A 15,175-nucleotide genomic window follows, 5' to 3' on the forward strand; every position below is an offset into this window, starting at 1 on the left:
TTTGTTTTATCTTCATCATCATTTACCTGTTTTTCCATGCGACGTACGTCGTAAGGTGCGTAGGTTCAGGATACTCTTGACCTGACCTGATCAGAACGTCCCCGATTTATTTCTTGTACAAATTTATCCGATAACAGCAGCATCAACATGCAATATTGATCACTTTCATTTAATGTCGGGTAAAATAATATAAATTAGGTAGCAAACAGAATTAGGCTTTACGCATAAAAAATGATAACAGACTTGTAAACCCCAGAATCCAGACAAAAAACGATACGATAAGACCCGAAATGCTTTAGACAAAAATTAATTAAAATTGTTGATTTGTACAATAAAATTTCTTGTAATTCCTCGCCTGTCTTCTTGGAATTAAATAAACATAGCCGAAATATTTTGGCAAACCGAAATATTTGGGATCCCGTCTGCCATCCCGCGGGAAATTTCTCTTCATTAACAAGCTAGTACCCGCGTGTATGACCGAAAAATGTATAAAAGGTTAAAATCCTATCACGGCCGTGCACCCACGACTTTCTGAATCCTAATCGAGAGCCGATGGTTTTACGGTCGGAAAGCAAAGAAAATGGTTAGGATCTTCTTATTATAATCTTTTCCCCTTCATTTGCTCTCATTAATATACAAGTACACTTGAGGATATAATTACAAAGCCTGCTTCTGTATCAATTTGGAAGCGGGATCGAATCAACTGACAACGGTAATTGAAAGCGGAGCCCTCGGGCTGCGAATACAGATTGTGTCATTATTGTCAAATACGCAGTCTCAAATTCCAGCAGAGTATCACTTTCTCCCCCTTTTATGTCGACGAGTACCTCGTGTGCCCTTGGAAGTACACAACTTTGGTAAATATGTCGGTATGTGGGATTCCATAAATGTACATACTTTTCCGCTCCGTTTCTATATCACGGCGATCTATTTTTGGCATCTGAATACACACATGGCCGCAAAGAACCTTTCCCACTGTATAGTAGTAGGCTCTGAAGATACCCGTGATATTAATACACCTATCCTCCACGTATGCAGAGAGTGCAATACGCCTTCTCTTCGTGTGAATGTCGTAGGACCTAAATGAAACTACTAGAAAATACTTAGACCAATAAAAAAATCAGCCAGGAGACCGTCTACATAAGAAACTTAAAAACCCCTTCTTATATGGCATCCATTACTATCAAGTAGACCAAGTTTTAATTTCCTCTCAAATAAAACAGGTGAACCTTAAAAAAACAATACTACATTTATTAAATAATAAATATGATATCAGAAACACTATACAACTCATAGCAACTGAACTTCCAGCGCGGGATTTCTTAAAAAAGCGAATTCGTCTTCCAACTCCTTGTCGGCGAGGCAGTTAGGCTGCGCGTGCATGTTGTGGGGGACGTGCTGGGTGTGGGCGGGGTGGGAGGGGGCGAGGCAGCGGTGCTGGCGCAGGAGGAGGTACAGCAGTAGGTTGTACTCCGCAGTAGCACCCTGGACGGCGCGCAGGGAGGTCTCCAGCTGCTCCTGGCGCACGTCCCAAGCGCGCAGTCGCTGAACGCTTGTTCGTAAGTATTGGTTTAACTGGAAATTATTGGGACATTGCTTATAAAGATGAGAATATATGTTAATTGGATGATAGTGCTATTCGATTTTATAAAGTAGTCAGCAAAATGCGGAGATTAAGAGCCATTCTTTACAAATAATGCGGAGGCCGTGGAAGGGATTCCCGTATGCACGGCAGCCTATTCATGTTTATGACATAGCAGACAGGTCCTGGCTAAATCCTGGCTACGCATCTAGCGAAAAAAGACTATACAAGCCAAAGCTATAATATTAAGTATACCAGACTTACAACGTGGTTTAGTTTCCTTTAGGGAGTAGGTATTTATTTAAGGAAAATCATAATACTGCTGTGCCAAGAAAGGAAATCTTAGTTTCCATCGAAAATTATTCATTATCTAAGTTAAGGCGTCGATATTAACCTAAGCGTTAAATTAAACAATATCAAATGTCACCTTTACTATTCTCCTTTCCATTAATTTTCTCTGTATCCACTCGCACATGTAAGTCGTGAAAGCCAACATGAATAACACTGCTGCGAATATCAAATCCAAGGGGGGGAAGTGTGCGAGAGCGGACTCGTACCACGTTCTCTGCGGCTCCGCGAGGGTGTCGCCGAGGTCGGGGCTCTCGTCCCGGCGCGCGTACAGCTCGGGCACGTAGTACTGCACGGGCAGCAGCGCCACCGCCACCAGCGCCGTGGCCACCAGCCCGTTAGAACACCCGCAAAGTGGCATCAGACTTGGAAACCGCAAACACCCACTCCACGCTAGAGTCACATCGCCCACCGTAACATATCCACGCATATGATTCAGATGCGAACATAAAATAAAATTATTATTGTGTAAATAAATACTGCTCGATTGATTTGACGCTGAAGAAATTTGGGTGTCGTTGTCATTCAATTTTTTCTTTGCTCTAGAAATATTGACAGACGTTAGTGAAGTACCCATGAACGTTATGTACCTACGTACTAATAACTAGCTAGACCCCTAGACAGCAGAGAGAATGCCGGGTCTATCTACGCCCTGCGCCTGTTTTGAGTTAATTTTGTGAAGACTAGCGACATCTTTCGTTCTCTTATAACACCACTCGTTAACCGAGACGTTTAACGTTTTGTTTTACCCAAAATTTACGAACAAAATTATCAAGATAACACCATAATAAATATCATAGAAGATTATATCGTCGTCCTGGCAAAAATTGACCAAGCAAGCTTTAATAAAAAAAAGTTATGTGTGATGACATATCTTTGATCTATGCTCGATCTAAGCCAAAGATCTAAGCCTTGTTCTACTAAGTCCGAAAGACGAAACAAAATAAAATGTTAGCTGTCAATTCATTCCCAAGTTGACGTTGACAGTGACAAGTTATTTTCTATGACATTTGGTTGGATCAAAAACAAGTTTTGAAAGTTAGTGTTATGTTGTATAGAATTTTAAATTAATTTATTCTTTTAACTACATTTAAGTAACACTCAGGTATGCATCTAAATAACACAAGTAAAAGTGTCTGGTCCTCTGTATCATATACGAGTGTAACGTCGCTAAAACCTCAGAATTAAAAAAAAAATAAAAAAAAAAAAAAGAATTATTAAAAGTAGGTAGATACCAACTAAAACTTGACTAACAAGGAAACGTATCCTGTATTTCAGGGTCAAGTCGTCAACCTTGCTACAAGGATTCGCTGCGGCTGTTTGTTTAATTATTTTTCCTGTAGTGTCGTGTGCCCGCCGTTATGAGGAAGGTAGTTTTGTTCAAAGGCGTGTCAGAAGATTACGAGAAAGTATTCAGCGACAATAATTATGAAGTAGTGTTCGTGGAGCCTTTGCAGTTCTCCTTCATCAACCGCGACCAGCTCCGAGAGAAACTCGACGATAAACAGTATGAAGGGTTGATCCTGACCAGTCCGAGAGCTATCGAAGCAGTGGGCAGATGCTGGGACCCAGCCAAATACATGTTGTGGAACACAAAGACAGTGTACACTGTGGGGCACACTAGCTGCCAGAAAATTAACCGGTTACTTGGTCTAGGGGCGTCGGGTGCAAGTTCTGGCAATGCAGTGAACTTGGCTAAACTGATCATCAGTGAGAACTCCAAAACACACAAGTTTTTGTTTCCTTGTGGTAATCTCCGCTCAGAAACTTTACCAAACACATTGACAGCAGCAGAACTATCTATAGATGCTCTGACAGTGTATGAAACAAAGGAGAATGAGAATTTACGGAGGGACTTAATGGAACTGAACGAGTCTGCCCCTGCTTGCATGGTCTTCTTCAGTCCATCGGGCTGCGAGTACATCTACCGGCAACTGCAGACCTTCAACAACCGCCTCTCGGTGCTACCACACTTTGCAATAGGAAATTCCACTGCACACAAGATTGAGAACCTTGGTTTGGAAATAGCCGGGGTAGCTCAGAAGCCTGAGCCCGAGAGTATTATGGAGTCTATAAAGACATATTTTGCATCAACTGTTAGCTAGGAGTAAAAATATTTTTTAGTTAATAATGAATAAGAGTTTGGGCATATAATTAAATTTTAATAAATCATGTTTTTACTATAATCTTGGAAATTAAATTGAAATCTAGTGTTGATATTTGAAGTTACAAATTTTAAAATATAAGTTATGATTAAGAGACATTGGAAAGAATTTAAGTATTTTTCTGTTAAGCCTGATGTTCAAACTATTTATGACTGAAAATGGCCACTTAGAAAAAAAGGAAAAACCAAAATAGCATGTTAAGTCAGATGTTGTTTAAAAAAGCATATTATTGTGAAATATCAGTCCATTGTAGTTCATATTAGTTCAGTTCATCAATAAATCTTAATTGTATTGTCAAACTACCTTAATCAGTTATTACATTTCAGTGTTATATTCAAGCAAGTGCATTTTTACTTTTACCATCATAAATTCCCACCGTAAATTTTTCAAAATCAAACCAAGATCAGCTTTAACACCTGAACTTTATCATCTTAGGCCATTCAATTCATGACACTTAATTATTGCACAATTATTTTATACAGTATCCATCAATTCTGCAACTTTGTCCATTGCTCAATGACTGATTAACAAAAAAGTTCTTACAATTTGGGAGACTTTGGTTTATAAAAATGTTATGAGATACATCGACAAATCTCAAATTTTTTTTCCTGTTGAAATGAGAACATTTAACTGTATTGCTGCTAGCCGGCTCATTAACTTCAAGAAAAAGTAAATCGTAGATAAGTTTTGCAAATGGTCTTAAACATTAATGGTGTTGGTATAATTCACATGTACAAAATAATGTTTTAATAGATTATAAAGTTTATTAAATTAGTTAAAATGAATTACATGAACAACTGAGATTATTGCTCACCAAAGACTCCATGACAGTGAGATGGTTGTGAAAATATATCTATGTAATTTATGTGCTATATGTGTTATCTTTTTGGAGTTTTCTATTATATGTATATATACATGTTTTATTGTTAATACACTATGTTTATGATGATTTTATTTAGTCTAATGACTTTCGTCTTACAAACCTAGGGTGTTACAACCCATGTGGTCTGCTGCTGGACATAAATATCCTTCCAAACTTAGAATAGAATAGAATCCCTTGCGGGGTAGACAGAGAGACAGAGCCTTAAAATACTGAAAGGCCACGTTCAGCTGTATGGTTTTATGAGGAAATTGTATTCAAATTGTGACAGGTTGCTAGCCCACTCGCTTTTCTTCTCTATATTATGGCTTCCACCGAACTTTCGGTGATACTGCCAATGTCATGGTTTGAAAAGACACGAAGTTATGAATTTGGACGGTATACGACTACAAGTCAAAGAATCACTTTATTTTTTTTATAAATGTAGATACAATCAGGTATATGTATAGAGATAGTACAACAACAAAAATTTCTTATACAAATTTTACAAATGCATCTATATTGTACTAGTTCTTAAATCTAACTCTGTACATTTAAGCTGGACCAATTAAGTACTTATAGAGGTTCTTATCCAATACAAGCAAGGTATTCCCCAATTGAAATGGAACGATAATATACTGCCCGAACGAAAAATAACTGCTGAATTAGGCCTCCTGTTCGACGGGCGCGGGCCTCCGGGGCTCGCGGGCGGACGCGGCGTCCCACCGGCGGGTCACCCCCGCGAACGTCACGCCCGCGCTGCCCACCGCCAGCCCCGCCGCCACCATGCCCAGGGGCTGAAATACACGTTTTATTCGACACAAAAATGTGGGAAAGTGTTTTGAGAACACAGCATTTCACTTTGTGATTATTATGTTGAAATATTAACCTTTCAACAGTGTCTTGCTTCTTTTGTCAGCAGTTTAGCTAGTGTTACTCCTGATTATCTAGTCGATTTCTTTGCAAATTTCACTAAATTAGGTCTAATAGGTCTGCTGTAATCCTGGCCAGAAGAACCAGTAACTGGTGCCGCGTCTAGCTGTAACGGGACCCGGAAGATACCCACAGTCCAGCTATGACGACGATCGTGGAGCAGGTAAGTCGGGTAATTATATGAAACGACTCCTAAATCCTAAGTTTCTAAGCTAACTGCCAGCTTGGATCATGGATACACACCCATTTGCCAGCAATGGTTCCCTCACAATGTTTGTCTTTAGTTTGCAAACTGATGACTGATCCTTTTTTGGACAGTCGTGTAAAATACGAAAGAATATAGATACTTACTGCGCGTAAAAACCCAAGGAAGTTCGTGCTTTCGCAGAAAACCAAGCTCAAAATAGCCATAACCAGGAGAAGGACGCCCAGCACTGTGGATATTATTATATCCTGGAAACAATCGGAAGGAAATTAATTAATCTCTGAAAGGGGGAGAAACCTTGGGTCACCTTTACAAAACTCGTGGTGCTATGGGCTCAACAGGCGGGGCGCATCATCATCATTCGACAAGGAAATATGTGATGAAGGTTAGTCTTCTTAATTTAAAAAATAACCGAGAGGTTTAAGTAAATGAGACTTAAGGACTTTGCGTAAAGTTTACATTTTTTTGAAAAAAGTGTTAGAAATATCAACAATAGACAAGCAAAGCGAGCAGCGCTTTTTGCTTTGGCACGTCCACACTAAACTAACTGAGCATTTACCTCGCGGGGTTGCTTGTTCGTTGTGGACACTACATACGTTCATAAAATCACGCCTCGTTCCCGGAGGGGTAGGCAGATACTATATATTTCGACTGCATACTACTTTCGCTTCATCCACATTCACTTCATGCAAGTTCGTCGGTTTTGGTTATTCTTGAGTTTACTTTCGTCAGGATGTTCACCATTTCACTGGCGAAATGATTTCGAAAGTTATGGCAACATGTATGAAATACTAACCGCAAACAACCAAACCTGCGGTGCGTATAGCGGCAGCTGCAGCGCGGTGCCTGCGTATAACAGCGCGGCGACGCCGGCCGCCACCAGCGCCACGACGCCCGCGCCGGACGCCAGCGCCGGCGCGCCGCTGCATTGCGACGCCTCCGCCGACAGGTAGAACACGGAGACTACTATGCACGCGATCTGCGCTGGTCAGAACATGATATTGTTTTCTTTGCTCGTATAACTTCAGGCAAAAAGCAGAACACGACAGCTATGTTCGATGATGACTTCTTAGTTTCTTGCCCATGCAAATGAAGACTGTCAAGATTATATTTTCCTATTAATATATAAGAATTCTTTGCCACATAGGTACTTTAAGAGGTGTAAGTAGGTACATACTACGAGCGTTGTTTTATTGGCGTAAATAAATAATGCGCGCTAGAAGATACTGCAGATATTAAATTACAGATAATCTACGTTTTCCAGATCCATTATTGCAAATTAATAATGAAGAAAACAGACGCAGAACATCTTATCGTTTACAAAAACTCAATTCTTATATTAACTAGGTATATAGGTATATATAGGTAATCATATTGTATGTAAACAAATGTTGTAATCTAAATAGTTACAATAATTAAGTTGATTCCGATCTAGTTTTTATCAAATTTATGAAAAACAGCGGATGAAAATAAAGCTTGATAATATTGAAATTTATCCTCCTCCAAACCGGATTATTACTATTACCTATTTAGGTTATGGGCGAGTAAACTGTCACTATTTGAATCTCAATTCCATCATTGGGCTATAGTTACAGCCGAACGCTGTCAGTCTTCTTAAGACTGTTGGCTCTATCTAACCCAGAAGAGGTATAGGCGTGATGTGTGTATAGATGTAGTATCACTTCATTTCAACTGTTCACTTCAATAGTGTCAGAAGGGACAACTGAATTTCGGTTTGCAGTACCACATAAGACTGATGATAAGTTATCAATACTGCTGATGGGTATTTGAGTAAAAGTAGTAAACTCACCACTGAAACCATCTTCAAGACGCCTTCCGCCGAGAGCAAGTAATCATTTTGGTCGTAATACTCGCGCAAAGCAGCCTGCTCGGCACGCTCGGGCTCCGACAAAGAGTTACCATTTACCACTATCATTGTAATTGCCAGTTATAGGTATTTACGATCAAAACTAATCCAAATATCTTGATGTTAAGGTTTAAAAAAGCACCCTAACCATTATTATAACCTCATATTCATATACATACACAAATTTGCTTCTTACACTACACAGTCCATAATATTTGGATATATGGAAGCTCCTCGTATGGATTGAGGCAACAGCCACCACATCTCAAGAGTGTCACACTTTGGATATCCACTTTCACTTTCCTATCACATCTTCGTATGCTTAACTTGAGCTCGGGTATCTTTCGATATTTTTAACATACAATGTTCCACTTCCTGTTATTAATTTCATTGAAGCCGTTGACAAAACTAGAGCAAGTTTTGGGTAAGAATAGTTCTTAAGAAAATCCAATAAAATGTAATACAATTCGTTTGTTGTGTCCCAAATAGTTTCCTTTGAAGTTCGGAACACGTTTGTAGCTCCGGCCCGCGGAGAACGGCATCTACAGAATATCTTATCGAATACATGCCAATTACAAAATAACTTGATAGCACCCTCAATCACGCCGACCACTTAAAAGATAACAGATTACGATCTTTAAAAAATATTTAAATGTAGTCATCCATCAATAAATCGAACAAATAAAACGACATAATTGTATAAAACCATATATTACCATTAAAATTTAAAAGTAAAAATGACTCGCACATATTGATCGAGACTTAGAATAACTCGGTACATTTCCTTGTGAGTACATGCCGTACCTACAATATGACACACAGAGCGATCGGTTCGGGGGGACAGGTACGGGCGGGAGGGGGTAGGGTTGCCAGTTCGGAAAAATTTTGAGTCTTGCCAAATGCAATGCAAATTAGCAGTCTTTTTGTTGGTGGGCAATTTCCACAGCTTTCAGGAAAAGAAAAACGAATACTTACCATAAGATTTTCCCATTAATGATATTCATTTTTATTGGATCGAAGATCAGTTCTCTTAGACGAGCAAGGAGTTCAGAACTAAATCATGCATCATGTAGCGACAAAAGGCGAGTATAAACAGGTAATAGAATTTTGTACTTATTTTTGGCAACCCCGTTAATGGGTGGGTGGTACAAACAAAAAAATGGACAACCCAATAACTTTGTGATATGTATGAGGACCTAGGTCAGTAAAGGAAGTAAAATATCAACAATGTAAAGGTGACGAAAGGCGCTGCGCACTCCTATACTACTTGTACCGCTATACATACTATATTTTTAAACTTAAATTTGACTAAATAAGAAACCGATTTAAAAAAAAAAATTACTAATGGGAATTATTTTGTAAGAAAAATTCCTTTTTTCTGAGTAAATTTACATAAAACCGTAATAACATTACATCCTCTGTTTACGGCCTTTATCTTCGCAATCTGCTTTTGCATACAACAAATTGCAGCAACCAAATTATATCATAATAAACAAGTTGCTTTGTTGGGTTGCACCAAACAGATTGCAAGTAAGTTACTAAAATATGTTTCTAAAAAAAACTGTCAATAATACTATTAGCACTGTAGATAAAAGGAATTATACTTTTACATACACAGATAATATAAAAGTGCGCAGCGCTAACAAAGCAGCCGTGCAGAAATCAACATGGTACGTTGTTAAGCTCGAGCGTGTACACCGGACAGTATAAAATTATTTCCTATAACAATCTTATATGTCAAACTTCCTTACAGCTACGTATATTTCGCTTATGAACAGGCGCGAACCCGACTAGACTCTGACATGCACACTTATGGTTCGTACGTGGGGACCAAACTTTTCAGTGATACAATCTTGCATCAAAATATAATAAAGAGTTATAATATGTAGCTCAGTAAAAAAAAGAAATTTGTAAAATATCGTCTCAGATGATGAAACAATACAATGAGACTAGAGGTATAGACAGTAAGTTTTAAATATTTAATTGTCTTTCAAATATTTTCAATGCTCCTTTTCTTAAACCAATCAAGCACGTTAACTAGGCGTGTCAACTAGTAGTGTGGTGACGCGATGCGATTTCATACAAATTCGGGTTTACGTGCCGGATGCGTTCAATCGAGTAAAACTCAATAATCCCTCTGTCATCCATAGTTTAACGCGCACAATTCACGCGTTTGACGAAACATCAACTCCAGAAATGTATGTGCGCGTTTAAAGTTGTGTTATTTACAATTTAAGACACTTTTATCACTATTAAGGGTGTACAAATAAAATTAAATTTTATCTACAAGGAAATGATGCATCACCCAAAAGTTAAGCCCCGCCTATACAACAGTATTACTTTAAAACAATATAATTACAATATACTTCGCTTACACAATTACAAAGTTACCCTTTTACAATATTCAATCAAGTAATGTCAGACATATTATATAAGATTATACAACTTATATGAGATGGACGAATGGAAAACGGGACAAACAAACTATCAAGAGAATGGGGCAAAGACATTAGAAAAAAGTGGTTCTTGGTTTGACCTGTATGTATGTTTGTACGCGATTATATCGCGAATCACTGAACAGATTTTCAGGCGGATTTCAAAAAAGTGTTTGTTACGCTTGAAAGGTTTTAAAAAATTTACCCACATAAAAAAGATGTATATCGATCAAAGGCAGTTCTCTTTTTACAAAAGTTATTAAATTTGAGCATTCTGTGATGTTTGGGAGTACATCTGAAATAATGTTTGTTAATACCAGGTCTCTGAAGTAGGTACTAAAGTGCAGTAGCGTAACTATTATAGGATTAGATTAATGAAACTTGAAGTACTGGACTTATTAATGTCGTTAACACAAAATATTAAATCAATATTTCTATTATAAGCAATATGCAACTGAAAATTATGAAGAATTTATTGTATATCATTAATGATGCTCTTCTAATGTCATTGCCGGGGATGGACCATTCATGTCATTAATCTATTAAAAATACGAGATTGACCTCATAATAAAGGAATAAACTAGATTTGTGCAAAAACTACATAGGAATGTTGTTTAATTTAAATAACTAACAAATAATGCTTACGACTAAAGACTAGCATCAAAATCAGACTTGCAAATAACAGAACTTTGGTAACTTATGCTCAGTCAGCAACCAACGCACACAAGATATAATATAGTGGGAATTTTACCTACATAATTTTACATTGAAATTTGGTAATTATTTTTTGTATATACGATTACAAATAATACTACGGCCATAGGTTGCCAAATGCCAAAGTCAGCCAGCGATTGGTTACTTGTTTGGCTGTAGATATTGCATCCTACATTTAGATACAAAATTGAGAATAGATATAAAAATTTATTTTGATTTAATACTTTTTGGGGTTATTTGCATTTGTACATTGTCATTCCTGCATTATATCAAGTCTGCGTTGGTTCGGACCATGGATAGTAAATAAATAAATGCGAACACTACACCACAACATTGGACAGTTAGACGGGCGGCTGGCAGTGATCATTTGTGCGTTCTGGCTGACAACAATGTTGGGGTTTCATTGCTGGGTACTCGGATTCCCCATTTTTAATTCAGAGTTAATTCTGCAAATAAATAAACCATTATAAGTGGATAGTCTCAATAAAATAGTTTTACCACATTTGATTTCCGAATTATAGAATACCAATTTGGTTTAAAACTATTTCAATCAGATTCTATTTATACATATTTATTTTTTGCAGAATTAACTTAAATTTTTTAACAAACTGTTTCATCAATAATTAATATACATATAAAAAGAAACTGAAGCCTCTGAGAATTGATAAAGGGACTCAAAAGTTCAAAAGATCAATGTAAATCCCCACCAAAGCAATATGGTAAATAAGAATGCGATCATTTGATCATCAAGTTTGATCTCATCTGATAATTTGAAACAAATTTAAGTACCTTACTCACTTAACTATTGGATATTCAAAATCCAAATCAATCCATTACATTTATCGAACAATCAAATCGGAACACTTGAGAGAACAAAAATCTCTACTTTCTTCAGTAGAGGTTCTTTTTTACAACTGTTCTTCTCAGTACACCACCAGACTCATTTTGCAGGAGCTATATTGGGTCTCATAAATTATAATGGCATTAATTGAACATTCCGAAAATTATAGGCATTACAGACCCTAAAAATGGCAGCCTCCAAATTATGTTATTAAAATTTTTGAGTGCCACTATGCATATTCTCACATCCGTAGCGCCACACCATATTCACTGATCACTGGTTTTCTCATTTAGAATCAAGTGACTGTAAGGTCCCACAACAGCACAACACATTGCCCGCTCGCTCCACTGTAACAAGATCCGGCTTAGAAGTCCGTGCGTGCCGGTCACTATAAGACGTGGTCGGCGGGCACGGGCGGCACGGCGCGGTAGGCGGCGGCGGGCGGCGCGCGCGCGGCGGCCGGCAGCGCCAGCGCCGCCAGCGCGGCCGCCAGCGCCGCGCCCAGCAGCCCCAGCGCCGCGCCCGCCAGCAGCAGCGCGCGCAGCGGCGCCGGCGCGCGCGCGTACTCGCTGCAGAACGCCACGGAGTACAGCGTGAGCAGCCCGCCCACCAGCAGCGCGAATACGCTCCACAGGCTCGTCACGCCGGACTGGAATGCACAGGGCGACACTTTACGTTCATGTTCCTTCTAGCGATAGTATCCTCCTTACCTCTACAGAGGTGGGATTTCTATCAAAACCCCTGCTACCTTAAACCATGTATCTTATCCTCTGACGGAATGTTAAATATTTATCATATGGTTTCCCCATTTCAATAGCAATAACCAGCAATCAAAGTAATGAAACAAAAATTAAAAATATCTTATAATACCAACTTTACCTAAGTCACTCAACAACTAACTCTTATTAAAAATCCCTGACATGTTAATATGTGATTTTATGTGACTCTCTTTGAAAATCCTTGACATGCAATCAGAGCTATGTAGTTGTGATACTGACCAGCCGGTCCCAGTGGATGGGCAGCAAGGCCGCCAGCCCGCTGACGTGCATGCTGAGCATCACGCCGTGCAGCAGCAGAGAGGACAGTGCGCCGAGCAGGAGGAGCTGCACGCGGGACGCTAGAGGCAGCAGTGCTATGCGCATGCCCACAGCACTCCAAACGCAGCCGCAAATGCTCGCGCACACCAACTGGAAATAGGGAAGAAGTTCAAATGTTTATTCTGTTATTTAAGTTTGTAGAAGAGGGAAAATTTCATAAGAAAGACTTGTTTAATTAACCCATGTTTTGATACTTACGAATTGTGGAAAGAAATGGGGAAACTCCAATGGGAAAGAAGCTGTAGATTAAAACTGATGCTAGGGTCGTAACACACGCAAAACATTAAAAGGGGATTGTCACTGTATCATCTTACAGCCTTTTTCAAAAACATTACTTCAATTTTAAGACACACTTAAGTCATACTTAAGAAAAATTGTATTTATAAATGCCGTTTAGAGTTAAACATCTTCTTAAACAGTGTCTTAAATTGCTGTAAAATTACAGTCTCAGATGCTTTTTAAGGGCTTAAGCAATAAATATAGCATTAAATCTTTTAAGTAATATAAGCGTGAAGCTTCAAAACGAGCTTATGAGCTTAGGTAATGGCTAGTACCCTGCGTTATCTACTTGCAAGTTCTGCTTGTACTTTTTTTTACATATTAATTATTTGATTGTACAACTCTCCTTATCATTCACATGGCCTGTTCTTCTAGCATAGCTAAAAATGCTGTGAATTAACACAATCAGGATCTGTCGACAGCTAGGAGACAGTTCATTTAAAAATGGACTACACTCAGAAAAGTGATCTAGAGCAGCGATACATCTCAAAGCCGCGATCTCACAGCTAGAGTACGTACCAACAGCAGAAGCGTGGCGGCGCCGCTGCGGGTGGCGAGCAGTCTTGCGCGGCAGTAGAGAGGGGCGAGTGGGCGGGCGCGGGCGGGCGGCGCGCGGCGGTAGTGCGCGTGCGAGTCCCACGACCGCTCCGTCAGCTCCGCCGGCGAGCGCCCGCCCGCGCCCGAGCAACCGCTGCCTGCGATCTCAAAGTCCTGAACATACAATAGTTACGTCTATATCCTTTGCGGGGGTTGACAGCAGAGGCGATTTGCTAGTTGTGAATATTTTGAAACTACAGAAGTTATTTTCCCGATACACTAATGACTTAATAATGAAAATTATCAATAACAACTGCAAATAGCATTTGATCTTAGCGCATAGTAAGTAAACAACAGACTTATTATTGCAAATGATATTTCAATAAAAGTAAATTTTTGGTAAACCACTATAGTTTAACAAACATAACTATGATAAGAGTAAAAATGTTATAGTAAGTATTTCATCTGTGTGTTATTGTATTACAATTTTTATATACATATACAATTTTTACAAATAAAATAGTATGAATAGACGTTACAAATGATATGTATGTATGAATGACTGACCTGCACGTCCTCACCGCGGCAGCTAGTCGGCTCCAGCTCGCGGATCTCGTCCAAAAGCAGCTCCACTTCGTCGGTCGAGTACAGCTCGCTCACTGACACGTAGCGCGTCGGCGCCGCTTGCATATCACCCGCGCACTCTACCGCCGGGCGCCCGAGTCGCCCCACTTCCTTTCATCATCACCTCCACTTCAAAACCACCACTGCACCACACTTCAAGAAGCACTCTGCAGTTTCCGAATTTCCTCATTGACATTGGGCCTCCGTGTATTCGACCACATAATAATGTTTTGGTTTTAGATATAGTTCATTACAATAGTTACGTACACGTACAATACAATTCCATATTCATTTCAATCGCTTTGAATTTCATTTACAATAAAATTATTACAGTTTAGCACGCCATGTCTGCTGTCAACTACAAACAAGTGTTGCCAGCCAGAGTAATACTAAAAGTTACAGTTTGAAACTCATCGACACAGAACCTTATGTTCGTTTCACATACATTACAAACATTGATGCAATCGCTTCGGTAAAACACCTATGTCAATATTACAATAAATAATTTCAGGTACCTACCTCTTGAATACGACAGTTTTATCAACTATTGTTTTGAGTTTGTGTAATATTTTATTTCTTACATAGTTACCCAATGTGTAACCAATATTATGGTAAGTTCGTAAGTGTCACAGACTAAAAATATAGAATATTTTTAATCAAACATCGATATATTTTCATTGTACTTGTCC

The 15,175-nt window shown here is 38.9% G+C and overlaps 4 protein-coding genes across 5 annotated transcripts; 1 reads left to right on the top strand and 3 right to left on the bottom strand.

Annotated features, from left to right (window-relative positions):
• Positions 1-362: 362 nt before the first annotated feature.
• LOC106136605 (uncharacterized) lies at positions 363-2,919 on the bottom strand. Its single transcript, XM_013337209.2, has 2 exons — positions 2,010-2,919; positions 363-1,575 (listed from the first exon to the last, which is right to left on the bottom strand). Exons 1-2 carry the CDS (start codon positions 2,505-2,507, stop codon positions 1,291-1,293), a joined length of 783 nt encoding a protein of 260 aa, XP_013192663.2. The 5' UTR covers positions 2,508-2,919; the 3' UTR covers positions 363-1,290.
• On the top strand, positions 2,918-4,223 carry LOC106136606 (uroporphyrinogen-III synthase). Its single transcript, XM_013337210.2, has 2 exons — positions 2,918-3,035; positions 3,209-4,223. The coding sequence occupies exon 2, from the start codon at positions 3,292-3,294 to the stop codon at positions 4,033-4,035; it is 744 nt and encodes a 247-aa protein (XP_013192664.1). The 5' UTR covers positions 2,918-3,035; positions 3,209-3,291; the 3' UTR covers positions 4,036-4,223.
• Positions 4,224-5,366: 1,143 nt separating this feature from the next.
• LOC132902848 (uncharacterized) lies at positions 5,367-8,038 on the bottom strand. 2 transcript variants are annotated; one of them, XM_060949489.1, is made up of 4 exons: positions 7,903-8,038; positions 6,904-7,071; positions 6,239-6,340; positions 5,367-5,751 (listed from the first exon to the last, which is right to left on the bottom strand). In XM_060949489.1, the coding sequence occupies exons 1-4, from the start codon at positions 8,026-8,028 to the stop codon at positions 5,620-5,622; spliced, it is 528 nt and encodes a 175-aa protein (XP_060805472.1). In that variant the 5' UTR covers positions 8,029-8,038; the 3' UTR covers positions 5,367-5,619. The 2 variants fall into 2 exon arrangements, with proteins under 2 accessions (XP_060805472.1, XP_060805471.1); XM_060949488.1 differs by having other exon boundaries at positions 6,889-7,071.
• A 612-nt stretch (positions 8,039-8,650) lies between these two features.
• On the bottom strand, positions 8,651-15,002 carry LOC106136585 (uncharacterized). Its single transcript, XM_060949487.1, has 4 exons — positions 14,430-15,002; positions 13,845-14,036; positions 12,948-13,136; positions 8,651-12,598 (listed from the first exon to the last, which is right to left on the bottom strand). Exons 1-4 carry the CDS (start codon positions 14,550-14,552, stop codon positions 12,338-12,340), a joined length of 765 nt encoding a protein of 254 aa, XP_060805470.1. The 5' UTR covers positions 14,553-15,002; the 3' UTR covers positions 8,651-12,337.
• Positions 15,003-15,175: the final 173 nt, after the last annotated feature.

Source organism: Amyelois transitella, chromosome 19 (genome assembly GCF_032362555.1).
Source record: "Amyelois transitella isolate CPQ chromosome 19, ilAmyTran1.1, whole genome shotgun sequence".
Classification (NCBI taxonomy): Eukaryota; Metazoa; Arthropoda; class Insecta; order Lepidoptera; family Pyralidae; genus Amyelois; species Amyelois transitella.

Coding starts and splice junctions, on each gene's coding strand:
- LOC106136605 (XM_013337209.2), bottom strand. CDS start 2,507: ATGGGTACTTCACTAACGTCTGTCAATATTTCTAGAGCAAAGAAAAAA. Junction 1,576..2,009: donor TGGAAAGGAGAATAGTAAAG/GTGACATTTGAT, acceptor AATAATTTCCAG/TTAAACCAATACTTACGAAC.
- LOC106136606 (XM_013337210.2), top strand. CDS start 3,292: ATGAGGAAGGTAGTTTTGTTCAAAGGCGTGTCAGAAGATTACGAGAAA.
- LOC132902848 (XM_060949488.1), bottom strand. CDS start 8,028: ATGATAGTGGTAAATGGTAACTCTTTGTCGGAGCCCGAGCGTGCCGAG. Junction 7,072..7,902: donor TCTTGAAGATGGTTTCAGTG/GTGAGTTTACTA, acceptor TGACCAGCGCAG/ATCGCGTGCATAGTAGTCTC. Junction 5,752..6,238: donor TCCTTGGGTTTTTACGCGCA/GTAAGTATCTAT, acceptor CGTGTATTTCAG/CCCCTGGGCATGGTGGCGGC.
- LOC106136585 (XM_060949487.1), bottom strand. CDS start 14,552: ATGCAAGCGGCGCCGACGCGCTACGTGTCAGTGAGCGAGCTGTACTCG. Junction 14,037..14,429: donor GCCGCGGTGAGGACGTGCAG/GTCAGTCATTCA, acceptor TTGTATGTTCAG/GACTTTGAGATCGCAGGCAG. Junction 13,137..13,844: donor CCGCCACGCTTCTGCTGTTG/GTACGTACTCTA, acceptor CCCTATTTCCAG/TTGGTGTGCGCGAGCATTTG.